The 14,185-nt window shown below is 42.7% G+C and overlaps 1 protein-coding gene across 1 annotated transcript in view; it reads left to right on the top strand.

Annotated features, from left to right (window-relative positions):
- The window catches only part of FRAS1 (Fraser extracellular matrix complex subunit 1), a 463,438-nt gene that overhangs the window by 244,894 nt on the left and 204,359 nt on the right, over positions 1–14,185 (top strand). Inside the window, exons 16-18 of the mRNA XM_029235334.1 lie at positions 7,656–7,796; positions 9,340–9,480; positions 10,783–10,959. Coding sequence (XP_029091167.1) covers positions 7,656–7,796; positions 9,340–9,480; positions 10,783–10,959 — 459 coding nt within the window. The remainder of the gene's footprint in view (positions 1–7,655; positions 7,797–9,339; positions 9,481–10,782; positions 10,960–14,185) is intronic.

Genomic DNA, 14,185 nt, shown 5'->3' with positions numbered 1-14,185 from the left:
AAGGGCCAACCTGCCTTCGGTGTTGGTGCCACTGAATTAAAGCTGAAGCAGTTATTGTCTATTCTACCTTTAACAACCATTACAGACAATAAGAGTTAACCCAGCATAGTGCTTCCTGTGCTGAGCACTGTCCCAGGTGCTTTCTAAACATGAACCAATTGAGAGGCAGGAATGTATTGCGGGGCGGGGGCGGGGGGGAGCATGACCTTGGGCAAGTTACTTAATCTCTTCCTGTGTCAGTTTCCCATTTGTAAAATGGGAGCAATAGTAGTACCCGTGGTACACAGAATAACCGTTCCTCAGAGATGCCCACATCCCTAGTCACGGGCATCTGTGAATATACTGCCTCAGATGACAAAAGAGACTTTGTAGGTGTGATTAAGGTAAGGATCTTGAGATGGGGGAGATTATCCTGGATTATCTGAGTGGGCCAGCGTAATCCCCGGGGTCCTTATATGAGGGAGACAGGAGGATCAGAGTCAGAAAAGGCGACCTGAAACAGGAGCAGAGGTCAGAGTGATACCAGGGATGGGCTATGAGCATGCAGGCAGCCTATAGAACCTGGAAGAAGACAAGGAAATGGATCCCGCACCCCCCTGCCAGAGCTTCCAGAAGGAATGCAGTCCTGCCAATGCTTTGATTTTGGGACCTCTGACCTCTTAAGCTTTATGATAATAAATTTGTGTTGTTTTAAGCCACTGAGCTTGTGGTCATTTGTTACAGCAACAATGGGAAGCTAACACACACCCAGCTCAGAAGGCTGTTTCAAGGACTGAGTTAACGTATGCAAGGCATTGAGCACAGTGCCTGGCACGGAGTAGGTGCTATGTGAGTATTTAGTGTTTAATCCTCACAATTTCGTGAGGTAGTTATTATCATCCTCATTTTTCAGATGAAGAAACAGAGAGGTTAAGAAACCTGCCTGGGGCTTCCCTGGTGGCGCAGTGGTTGAGAGTCCGCCTGCCGATGCAGGGGACAGGGGACGCGGATTCGTGCGCCGGTCCGGGAAGATCCCACATGCCGCGGAGCGGCTGGGCCCGTGAGCCATGGCCGTTGAGCCTGCGCGTCCGGAGCCTGTGCTCCGCGCAACGGGAGAGGCCACAACAGTGAGAGGCCCGCGTACCGCAAAAAAAGAAACCTGCCTAAGGTCACGTAACTAATAAGGGGCAGAGTTGGAGTTCAGGCTAGGTCTTCTGGGTTTAGATCTTAACTGCCTCGTCGCTGCTCTACTGCTCCCTGTAATGTGATACCTCCTTATGCACCTCTGCCCATTTTCCCCTCTCTTCTCCTTCTCCTCTCCCTTGATCCTCCTCTCCCCCTTCCTCCTTGTCTTCCTGTCAGTCTTTAGATCAGCCGGCTACCCCTGTGGACCCAGGCCCACAGGTAGGCACCTGACGGTGAATGAAAGGTTTGAATCCAGTTTATCGTGATGGCCATACCTGTTGAAAGGCCTGATGACTTTTTTTTAATAACTGAGTCCACTAAATCAATAAAAAATGTGTAGCCCATAAAACTTTCTTGAGTTATTGCCCTCATTTTGTTTGCTGAGCAGGGCAACAGCACAAATGAGATGATCTTCGGGACCTGACAAATCCACTTGTCCTAGGGAAGAGAGATACCCCCTGGCAGCTGCTTGCTTAAAGCTGTGCAGGGATCCATCAGCATCGCTGGTGTGAGAAATCTCACTCAATATGGACAAGTCACAGGTGGCTTTTGTGTGGATTCAGGAGAGAACAAGGAGAGAAAGGCAGGCTGCCATCACCCTGAGCATTTTAATCTTTTTCTGCCGACATCACTTTCCTGCTCAGTTAAGCCAGATGTATTCTCTACAGGTCAGCAGATGTCAAATCTGCACTAACTTAAAGGTCTGAGGCATTTACCCTTTAACTCCCCAAGGAGGCTGGCTACTGTCCCTGACAAGGAGTGGTGACACGGACCTGCTACCGAGACGATATTATCTGGAATGAGAAAGCAACTTTTGCTAGGGATGCGTGTATGTAAAAGGAGGGATGGTTAGTGTGAGCCTGAGGCGGTGAGGGTTGGGAGTCTACTTGGGCAGAGAGGCTGAGTGAAGAAAGCCAGGTCTCCCTGCAGACTGGAAGAATTTTGAAAAAAGACTACTGAGCAGGTGGCTTAGGGAGAGAGTATACATTTGAAATGCTATCTGTATACATTTTGAAACAAAGCAGAAGAACTTTCAAACAGGAGGATGGACCATTGTTGACATTAGTCAGCCAACCAATCAATTGATCAATAGGGAATTACTGAACGCCTGCCATGTGCTTAGCAGATACAAGACTTTGTGATGCCATTGGCATTGACCAGTGGCCCTTTTGATAGACAAGGCTGGAGTTTAAACTTTTCATAAAATTGTTCGAGTTCTCTAAGTTTGTATCAAATGCCTTCAGAAGGGTTCATATAAATATTTTCTAAAGCAACAGTGAACCGAGTCGCTGATTGGTATCGGAATGTTAATTAAGACGCTAATAATGCCGACTTACTTTCAATTCAGATTAGTACTATTCGAGATAAAGACCAGCTGGTGTTGGTTTAATAATTTATAACCAAGCAACCCATATCTGTAGAAATCTCAAAGTTGAGTGCTGAGAAAAATCCAGCACAACCTGTTATAAATGGTGCTATGCCCTGGCTGAAAGAATTTACAACCACCAAGTTTGTCTGTGGTACATGCTTTGAGTTTTACAAATATTAGATATAAGGCGTGGGGAAATTCAAAGCACAAAACCTCCTCATTCTTTAGTCATGTAAGTACTTGAGCTATTATGAAGGGCTTTTCTGACTCTAGCTAACACAATAAATCAAAGCAAGTTCAGAGGTTTCTGTTAGCCATTCTCGCTCTCTTCCTTCCCCCTCTCCTTTTTTTCTCTTTCCTTCCTTTTATACCGATTTGCCTTCCTCACCTAGGCAACTATTTTAATTTTTTTTATCTTCTTGTTTTTATGGGCTCATGTAAAATTGGTATTGTTTTCAGCGAGTATACGTATATGTATGTTTTTCTTAAATGATACCATGTTATAGAGTTCACGTTGTTCTTTCTTCACTCAGCGGTATGTTTTTCAGATTCACCCAGTTGCTATATCATCTAGCCCTTTGTTTCTCACTGCTGCATAGTCCTTCCTGGTCTGCATCCCCTACAGCTCTCCCATCTGCTGTCCCAGGGACGGGATCCCTCACTTCCTTCCATCTGCACACCATCACTAGGGAGCACTGGTGAACAACCTCCGACATGTCCTTTGATGAACTGGGTGGGAGGTTCCCTGGGATGGATGGATAACCTGAGAGCAGAACTGTTGGTTTCTTTTTTTTTCTTTTAATTTTAATTTATTCTTTAATTGTTGACTCTTCATTTTCTTTATGTGATAAGTAGTACCAGGTAGCTCACCAGCATCTACACTCCCAAGCATAAGGGCTCTTTCATCTCTACATCCTTGCCACCATTTGACATTATCAAACTTCAGGTTTTTTCCTGGTCAATAGGTATACAAGGACATCCTATTTTAATTTGCATTTTTCTGATTATTAATGAGTTTGAGAATATCTTCAACTCCTGTTGGACTTTTGTGTTTCCTCTTTGATAAGTTGCTTTTTGATATGTTTTCCCCGTTGTTTCACAGGCCTTGCTACCTTTTTATTGTTGATTTTATGGAATTCCTTGCACCTTATAGATATTAACTCTGTCAGTCATAAATATGCAAACATTTTCCCATTTCGTTACCTTTTAACCTTTAATGTGGTGCCCTTTGTTGAACAGAAATCTCTAATTCATCATTTTTCACTTTAACATTTTGCTTTCGAATTTTTAAGAAGACCCACCCTGCTCAAGTTCACAAAGAAATTATACTGCAATTAATAGAAGAAATTCTATTAATTTCACAGTTTTTTCTTTATGTAGGTTGTTGATCCATCTGGAGTCTACTTCTGTATATAAGTTTAAGTAGTGATCCAGTTTGATTTTTTTCTCCATTTCATGATCCAGTTTTCCCAGCATCATTTAGTGATTCAATCTAACCTTCTCCATTGATCCTTATTGGATATTAAATTTCCATATGGACATAGGTCTATCTCTGAGCTGTTTGAGTAATCCAAATTTCTGTTCTTGTACCACTATCACATTGTTTTGCTTTGTTTTGTTTTGTCCCTTAATTTCTATTGCTTTGCAGTATGTCTCAATGTCTGATTGGGAAAATGCTCCCTTTCTTTCATCTTCATTTTTAAAGTTAACTATTCATGAACTTTAGAGTGTTTATTGAATTACTAATAAAATTCAACTGGAAGTTTTGTTAATATTGTATTGAAGTTATAGACTAGTTTGGGGAGAAATGACATCTTCCTAATAATTTTATTTAAATTTACAAATTATACACCAAGTATTACTTTAGGTGTATCCTAAAACATTCAATCTGTAATGTTTTTATTGTTGGGCAATTCCAATTTTTAAAAAATTTCTGCAATTCTTTATTTCTGGGAAAATCCACTTGGCTTGTAGATTATTCACTTCTGTGGATATGTCAGTTCTAGAATAGAAGCTTCAGAAGTTTCTGGAGGGTTCTTCTGGAGAAGAACGCTTTTTAGATTCATTTTTGCTTCTTTGCTCCAGCTATGCGTTGAGGGGATGATTTTCTTTTTCTCTGATATGAAGGCCACTGCCTTTGTCCATTTACTGAAGATTATCTTGCCTTACATGTGTGCTTCTAGAGAGATGCTGAATCCTCTAGGATGCAGGGTGGAACATTTGGCCCCATCAGTTGCCATCCTTTTTCTTAAGTTCTTGAAATCTTTTTCAGGAGGTTAGTATGGTGTAGGTGGATTGAGAGAACAGACAGAATAAATCTCAGTAGTTCTCTATTCCTGAAACACTGATTCTCTGATAGTGAGAAGAAGTTTGTTTTGCTTGTTTTTAAAGAATTTAGCCAGTGAGCATGGAATAGATTGAGTCATAGACTTACCTGCAGCTGCATTCACCCTCACCTCCCTTTTCTACTCAGAAAAGGAGGACTTTCTCTGTTCTGTTCAAGTCTAATCTCTCCATCTGTACTTTTGAATGTAACTCCCCTTTTTTCTCCTAGATACGCTTTCAACAATTATTCTACCTCTTCTCTTTTTAAAAACCTTTCCCAGGGTCTGTATTTGCTTTGGGCTTTTACAGTATTGGAGAGATAATACATCCCCTTAACCCCTCCCCCCACTTTTGTTTTAATTGGAGTATAATTGCTTTACAACGTTGTGCTAGTTTCTGGTGTCCAATGAAGTGAATCAGCTGTATGTATACATATATCCCCTCCCTCTCAGACCTCTCTCCGCCCCCGCCATCCCACCCATCTAGGTCATCACAGAGCACGGAGCTGAGCTCCCTGAGCTATACAGCTATCTATTTTACACATGGTAGTGTATTTATGTCAAACCTAATCTCGCAATTCATCCCACCCTCCCTTTCCCATTCTGTGTCCACACGTCTGTTCTCTACTCTCTATTCCTGCCCTGGAAATAGGTTCATCTGTACTATTTTTCTAGTTATTTCACCTCTATACCCTTGCATTCATAGCCAGGAGCCTTTAAAGGAACAGTTTATAATCATGGCCTTCACTTTCACTCTGTCTGATGACTCCACTGAAATGGTCGTGGCACAGGTCACTCGTGTCCCAATTTCTAAGTGAAGTGAACCCTCTTCAGTCTTTATTTGTCCTCTCTGTACTGTTAATGCCTTCCTTCTTGAAACTTCTTCCTTTCTTGGGTTCTCAGCCACCACACTCCTGTTTTCTCTCCTACCTTTGGATCATTTCTTCTTAGTTACCTTTGCTAGTTTTTTTCTTTTTTCAGTAAATTTTGATGCTCTCCAGATCCTTGACTACTTCTTTCTTATCCGTCATGCTTTTACTGAATAAATCAACTAATTTCTGATTTCAACAACCCCTATGTGATGACCCCCAAACCTCTCCCCTGAGTCTCAGAACTCTAAATTGGGCCATTTATTGGACTGCGCGAATCTCAAACTGAGTCTGTTGTAATCCCCCGCTCTCCTTTTTGTGTTCCTTGAGTGGCATCACTCGTCTCCATGCCAGACCCCAGGCAGCCATCTGAGACACTTTCACCTACACAGCTCTCCAATCCATCACCTCATTCACAGCCTTGATTCAGCTCCCTCTCATCTTGTTCTGTGAGCATTGCTACGCCATTCCAGCAAGGCCCCCAACTCTCCTTCCTCACCCCTCCAAACTGTCTCCAAACTAAAGCCAAAATGGTCTTTCTTATACACAAACATAGCCATATTTTTACCTTGTTTAAATCTGTGTAGGGGCCACGGGTGTCTTTCATAGGATGAGAATCTAGACTATAGAGTTTGGCATACAGGTTACTATGGCCCTTCCCACTTTTCCAGCCGAATGAACTGCTGTTTCCCAGGATTTCCCAAGCTCTGGGCCTGTACTCGCCTCGCGGCTTCAGCCGGGAGTACATTCCCATCAGCTTGACATGCTCTGACCCGCTTTCCAAGACAATGCTCAAGGGTCATTTCTTCTATGAATCCTTTCTTAACCTTTCATACTTCCTACCCCACACACATTCTGCTGAAATTTTTATTGTCTATACAGACCAATCTGAGTGATATGTTTAATACTGCTAATATTGCATATGTTTATCTCCCTCTGGTAGACTTAACAAGCCCCTTAAAGCAGAGACCAAGTTGATTTGGGTTTTGTATCTCTACCACCTGGCACAGTACTTGACACAGAGCTTAAGAAATGTTTTGGGGGCTAAATGAACGGATAAGTGAATGAGTAGATCCTGGAAGGCTGTGTGAAGTTCAATTATTTCAACCAAATTTTGTAGCATGACTTTGTTTAGTAGAACTCTGAATTCCTGAATTCTCTCTCCAACCAGGGTTGTCAGATAAAATATAGGATGAAATATTTGGGACAAACTTAAACTAAAAAAGTATTCATTATTTATCTGGAAATTCAAATTTAACTGAGCATTTTTATTTGCTAAATCTGGCAACCCTACCACCGAGGCTGTTTTGACTTTTTTTTTTTTTAATAAATTTATTTATTTATTTATATTTTTTATTTTTGGCTGCATTGGGTCTTTGTTGCTGCTTGTGGGCTTTCTCTAGTTGCGGCGAGAGGGGGCTACTCTTTGTTTCAGTGCGCAGGCTTCTCATTGCGGTGGCTTCTCTTATTGAAGAGCACAGGCTCCAGGTGCACGGGCTTCAGCAGTTGTGGCTCACGGGCTCTAGAGCGCAGGCTCAGTAGTTGTGGCTCACGGGCTTAGTTGCTCCGCTGCATGTGGGATCTTCCCAGGCCAGGGCTCGAACTCATGTCCTCTGCATTGACAGGCGGACTCTCAACCACTGTGCCACCAGGAAAGTCCAGCTGTTTTGACTTTAAATCCCATATTAAATTGGATACACTGGTAGGGGGGCCTCAGAGTATTTGTTATGCTTAGTTTAATGAATAATTATTTGTTTCTCCTTCAACTGTGAAAACAGAAATGTTGGAATCAAGGAAATAGAACTTAGCTGAGCAGCCAAAGAATGTGATTACTGTGTTGATACGAACTGTGGACGTTGTGAAGAATAGACTTTCACTTCTCCCTTTGCTCACTATTGAATTCCTTTGATGGGTTTTCCTCCCCCTTAGCGTGTGATCAGTCCTGTAAGAGTTGTGGCCCCAATAGTCCCAGGTGTCTTACCTGTGCTGAGAAGACCGTGTTGCATGATGGGAAATGCATTTCTGAATGTCCTGGTGGGTACTATGCTGATGCCACTGGCAGATGCAAAGGTAAGACATGGGTAATTGTTATCATCGTCACCATCATCATAATCATCATCAAAAAAGTATTTAATACATGTTTGATTATAGATGGTGCTGCGCGCTGCTCATTTGGAAGTTTGTGTGCATGATGGAGAAATGGCAAGTTAAAAGGAATATCTTTTCCTTATAGAGCCTCTGTGTATCTGGTACACATTAGATCTCCAGTGATCTCATCATTAGAGATCACTGGATCTTTCTGAAATGCCAAGAACATCTTTAAGATCTTTACACAATCCTTGTGTACTTGTAAACCATCACTAACTCAGGTTGTAGGTGTGACAGAATCATTCCATAGATGGCATTTATAAGCACATATATTGGCAACTACAGCACACCACAAAAATAAAGTTACAAAGTAAATCAAGTTTGGTAGATTATAAAGCTAAAGTGTGTACCTATTAAAAATTTGGTTTTATGTGCTGTTTATATAGTGTTTCTTTCAGATTTATACAACTTAAACTACGAAACATTCCCGTTAGAGATGGGAACTTATTGCTGCCTAGGACGCCTTGATGGCCCTTCTTCTCCAAAACAAACACACGTATTCTTACTTCCACCTGTTGGCAGGATATTTACACCTGTCCCACACCTTGTCTTATTAACCTCCTGTTTGTTTGCCAACCTCTTATACAGTGTTCATCCCTTTTACTCAATATCCTGCCCTCAATGGTCTGATCCTGTCCCCACACTCCCCTCTCCCAGCTCCTGACCATGGTCCTCCAGAGCCTTCTTGCAGTATCTCACTCCTGTCCCTTAGGACAGCGTGGTACCATCTGCCTCTTGGAGCCAGAGATGTCCCCCTGTTACCAACCAGGACAAAAGCAGCAGAGACGCATGCCTGACATTGCCATACATAGTGGTCAGATTCTTTAATATCATTCTTACTTAGGATCCTAAAATGTCCAGTTGTAAGTGTCTTAAATGACCATTTAGTCCAACCTCTTGCCATACATATGCCAAGGAAACTAGGCTTGGGGAGACCCAGACTTGGCTAAGGGCATAAGTTAGGGGATAGGCCCGTCAAAATCCCAGTGCTCCCAACATCCAGACCCATGAACTTTCCCCTCTTCCCTATTCACATGGGAGTTTTAGGTTCAGACAGACCTAGGGCTAAATCCCAGCTCTGCTACTAATTAACTCTGTGATCTTGAGTAAATTTTTTAACTCCCCAAGACCTCGGTTTTCTCATCTGTAAAATGGGGTTAATAATACCTACCTCATAATGTTGCTATGAAGGTTAAAAGTGGCAATATGTATAAAACACTTAATACAAACATACATAAAGGGTAGCTAATAAATAATTGATAGAACATGGTGAAAGATGGATGAAGGGGCAATGTGGGCAGTTCTGGTGCTATAACCACCTTCGAACACGTATATCTCTTGATTTTGTGCAACAGCTGAAGGGAGATTGAGTGATAGATGAGAGGGCTTCCTAGCACATAAGGAGCCTGGCCAAGAAGTAGACACCCTAGTCACCTCGGTCCCATTGTGTTCCCCTCTTCCTCAGTTTGTCACAACTCGTGTGCCAGCTGCTCAGGACCCTCGGCCTTTCACTGTACAGCCTGCATCTACCCCCAGGCGCTGCGCCAAGGCCACTGTCTGCGCAACTGTGGAGAGGGCTTCTACCCTGACCACGGGATCTGCAAAGGTATCGCTGGCGTCATCATCATTCTTGAGAGACTTTCCCATCACAAGGGCATAGATATAAGTTACTTTTGGGGGCAACTTTTCCTCTAGTGTATCCTATATGGTTATGTATGCATTATATGCTTTTTTTCATTACCAAGGGATAATCCGAAAAATCACGTTTGAATATTTGTGAAGACACTCAAAAGGGTATGATTTTTCTGGCCATTCTTGAGAGGAATGTCATTCTCTTTACCGTGGTACATTAAAACAACCCAACTCTTATTTCCTTCTTTTTCTGTTCTCTGACCATTGCTAATGTTTTTCTTAGTCTTCATTTTGTTTTTCCCCGAAGAACTTCTTTTTGTTAATGACACTGTTGAGCAAACTGAGAGTTACTAGCAATGCCTCTGGGTTAAGTAAAATGGAAACTCTTCAATTGCTGTTTGCCAAAAAGGCTTTGGGCTCATTGGGAGGACAGTCTCATTTGAGCCTTTTGAAACTAGAACATTGGGAGCAAACACTTGAATTAAGTAAGGTTACTTTATGTTTACTTATACGTAGGGCACCTTGGAAAAGAATGTGAGAACAGTTACAAGAAAAATATATTTAAACCAGGGATGCTGCAATAGATATTCTGAAAAAGAAAATTTAGAGAATCTTTTAAAGGACAGTAGAGTTCATTATATCAGAATGTGGGCAGGAGAGATTTCGAGTACTCTCTTTGGCTCTGATTTTCACCAGTAGCCAAGGAAAACCAGAAACTCTGATGGATTGTCAAATGCTTGCTGCTGCTCTAAAGGGGCCTCTTCCTTGTCTAGAAAAGAAGCCTTTCCTCACATAAATTCTGAGATAAATTTGTTGCCTGGACCCCTCTATAGTGAGTGATGGATGCCGTAATGGACAGTAACACAAGTACCATTTTTGCACAAAATACAGTAACGGACCTTATAGGAATGCTTCTTAAAATCTCCCATGAAAACTGAGGCTGTAATGTTAAATCGTCATCCACTGTATGTGAATCTCTGGAGGACCAAGCCAATATTGTCCAGTTTGCTTTTTTTTCTTTTCCCCCCCATGATATATAGCCTGGCAGCCCTTCCAGGACCTGAGAGATGTGACTAGCTAACATCACCCTCATTTGGCCTCTCACAGATATTGTTATTATCACCTTGGGCTTTGTATAGAACATTAGAAAAACAGTTTCCTGAAAAGATGTATCTGGTGCACTTTTCTGAGTGATTTTGACTTAATTAGGGACTCCCCTTGGTTGCAACATCTATCTGATCCTTGGATTTTTCCTGCATTTTATTCCTCTTGGCAGGCTGTCATTCCTCTTGCCTGACTTGTGTGGGTCCAGAGAGCTCTCAGTGCACCCAGTGTAAGAAGCCAGAGGAAGGACTGCACATTGAGCAGCTCTCTGGGGCAAACATCACCTCTGGCGAGTGTCTATCCCAGTGCAGAGCCCAGTTTTACTTGGAGAACACCGGGCTGTGTGAAGGTAAGTAAGCCTGATTTGAGGAAATGTTAGGTAGCTTCTGGGCTTACCTCTTGAGGGATCCTGTGAGGTTGGACCAAAGCCAGAAGATCTTGGCTTTCTCATTACAGTGGCTCCTGGATGCTTGTGGCTAGAGCAGAAGGCCGACATGCAGAAGAGTGGCCCCCACTGATGTCCTCCTTCCCTTTGTGCATAATAGGTGATCTTAAAGAGCTAGTTGCTTTTACCCCGCTGTCCCCAGAGTTACACTCTCAGAAATTCCTGGTGAGAGTTCTTTCAGAGACAGTATGAGTAACCGAGACAGACCCAGAACTCATTGTAGAATTCCGTTTATTATTTGTACAATTTTCTACTCTTAATATGAATTGGTCTCTTCAGGGCAAAATCTGGACTTCTGTCAAAATTTAGAAGTGATTCCTGCCATCGTTTTGGCATATCGTCTACAGAGAATTGATGCCATCCTGAATAATTTGACTCAGAGCTGGGTCATCTATAAGTGGTTGAAGATGAGATGAAGGAGAGATACATATAATTTCTTGGGAGGTAGGGGAGGCCCCCCTCTGCTCCTACAAGAACGTTCCTTGCTGTTGGATGAAATTTTTAACTCTCAAGCTACTTGGAAAAAAATTCTACTTATATTTTTCATTGTAATCATGTGTTCATTAAGGAAAATTTTGAATGTAGAAAAAAGTAAAAAAGTAGTCTGCCCACCATCTACCAGCTAAACCCAGTTGCCTTTACCATTTTGCTATAATATATCTGAGTCTTTTTTCCTGTACGCTTTGAGTTTTTATTTTTGCAACATAACTGTAAGCATACTATAGACTCAATTTTGTATTACAAGCTTAAACTTCAAAGTGGCTTCAATTTTACATTGGAATGTACTCCCACGTGAAAATGCTGGATTTCAAGGTTAGGTTAAAAGATTTTGGACACAGTGAGTTTTACTGCATAGTAGAAATATGCAGAATTGGAATACAGAGACCCCAGGCCAGACACTTCAGCTGTCTGAGCCTTTGCATCCACAGCATTAGAATAGGGATAATTATCTTTCACACAAGCTTTTTTTTTTTTTTTTTTTTTTTTTGCGGTACGCGGGCCTCTCACTGTTGTGGCCTCTCCCGTTGCGGAGCACAGGCTCCGGACGCGCGGGCTCAGCGGCCATGGCTCACGGGCCCAGCCGCTCCGCGGCATGCGGGATCCTCCCGGACCGGGGCACGAACCCATGTCCCCTGCATCGGCAGGCGGACTCTCAACCACTGCGCCATCAGGGAAACCCTCACACAAGCTTTTTGCCAGGATCAAAGGAGGTGCAGTGTGTGAAAGTGCTTGGTAAATTGTAAAGCCCCCATGATCACTTGGTGTAAATTTCGGTCCATATACTCAGGTATTCACGAACATTATAAGGGTAACTCACTGCTCCCTGGGATGCACCAGGCTCCAGGGGTTTTACATGGTGTCTAAAATTCGGGGAGGGTCTCTAGTCCCCAGACATGCTGGTTTCCACCCATATATGCACTGTCCAAACTTTCCATGGTCCCTTAAACTCTCATGGCTCTGTTTCCACAGCCACTTACAAAATATGGGAATCTTTGTCACTAAGAGTCCCAGTGCCTTCCCAAAGCGCACGCCTTCTGATCCTAGGACAAATAAAGAAGAAATCTTCCCAGGTTACTCAGAGTGGTTAACCTCCTCCTATGATTTTGATCGCTTTCTTAAAAATGAAAAATAGGGAATTTAGTGAGGGATCAGAAAAGAGAAACAAACATAATGAACAATTTAAAAGTTAAATTGTTGGGCTTCCCTGGTGGTGCAGTGGTTGAGAGTCCGCCTGCCGATTCAGGGGACGCGGGTTCGTGCCCCAGTCCGGGAGGATCCCACGTGCCACGGAGCGGCTGGGCCCGCGAGCCATGGCCGCTGAGCTTGTGCGTCCAGAGCCTGTGCTCCGCAACAGGAGAGGCCACAACAGTGAGAGGCCTGCGTGCCGCAAAAAAAAACAAAAAAAAAGTTGTTAATATAAATTAGAGTAACCAGGGTTATTCAGCCAGAAAATAATATTCCTGTTGATTTGGTGCACACCATGATGCAGACACTGTGAGAAGTGCCTTATTTGGTTTTTTTTTTCCACTAGGTCCTGATACCAGCCTTATGGGGTCAGTGAAGAAACTTAGGTTAGAAGAAGTTAAGGCTGTAACTTGCTCAGTGTCATGTAGCCAGTACAGAGTAGAGTCCAGTGGGGACCTGAGTCAGCCAGGCTCCAGTAGCCATGCACTACACCAGCGTGCTACTATAATATGGTCGCTGAAGGGGCAAAAGCACAGCATTACAATGCTGTAGGGTTGAGACGTCTTAAATTTCCGAAAGCATCCTTGACCAAGGGGAATGTTCTGGGAATCCCTTTTGCAGACACCTTTTAAAAAAGATTAGAATCTAATCCCTCTAGAATGATTTAATTATGGTCCCCTGTGAAAGGGCTAGATTGACCTCTTGAGGACCTCGTAGCCCCGAGATTTTATGCTAATCCACACAATATTGTTAGGTATCACACATATAGCTCTCTACTCACATTTACTACCAAATCCCATGCAATCTCTGCTAGGGAGATTGTTGTACTCAATTTATTAGTGATGAGAATGTGGTAGAAAGAGGTTAATTGAGTTGCCCAAGATTCCACTGGGAAACTGAGTGCAACCACCAATTGTTACCAGCCTTACCTGAGTAGTAAGTGTGTTGATTGATGTATTTCCTGTCACTCGTCCCGTATCTCTGGCAACCTTTCTGCCTTCCCACAATCTGTTCCATTTTCAATTCTGCCGAAACCTCATCTCAGAACTCAGGCCTGGGAGCCCTGTGAGAATGCATTGAGCACGCCTTCTCACACACACGAGAAATACCCTCTCCTCTTTAAGGAACGTTTTAAAAGGTTGGAGTTTTTGTGTGTGGCACTGAGAGTTGATTTTTACAGACCTTTTCATCTCAAGTGCTTTTCTATAAAGAAGAAAAAACACCAACTGTTTTCTGGAACTCTCCCTCTTCCTTTCTCTGAGACTGCAGCACAGAAGGATTAGAATATTACCACAGCTAATGAAAGTGAGAGGCAGATGCATTACAGGAAGAAGCAATTTACTTTAGAACCTGAAAATTGTCAGAAGTTATTGGAAAAGTTTCTACTCTGAGCTACATGACAAACCCAGGAATTATCTAGTGGAAGATGAAGCAAATTTACTCA

This window comes from Monodon monoceros, unplaced genomic scaffold (genome assembly GCF_005190385.1).
Source record: "Monodon monoceros isolate NGI ecotype Baffin Bay Population unplaced genomic scaffold, NGI_Narwhal_1 Super_Scaffold_20, whole genome shotgun sequence".
In the NCBI taxonomy this organism is placed as follows: Eukaryota; Metazoa; Chordata; class Mammalia; order Artiodactyla; family Monodontidae; genus Monodon; species Monodon monoceros.
The sequence above is the reverse complement of the archived record's forward strand: the minus strand, read 5'-3'. Positions and strand labels throughout refer to the sequence as shown.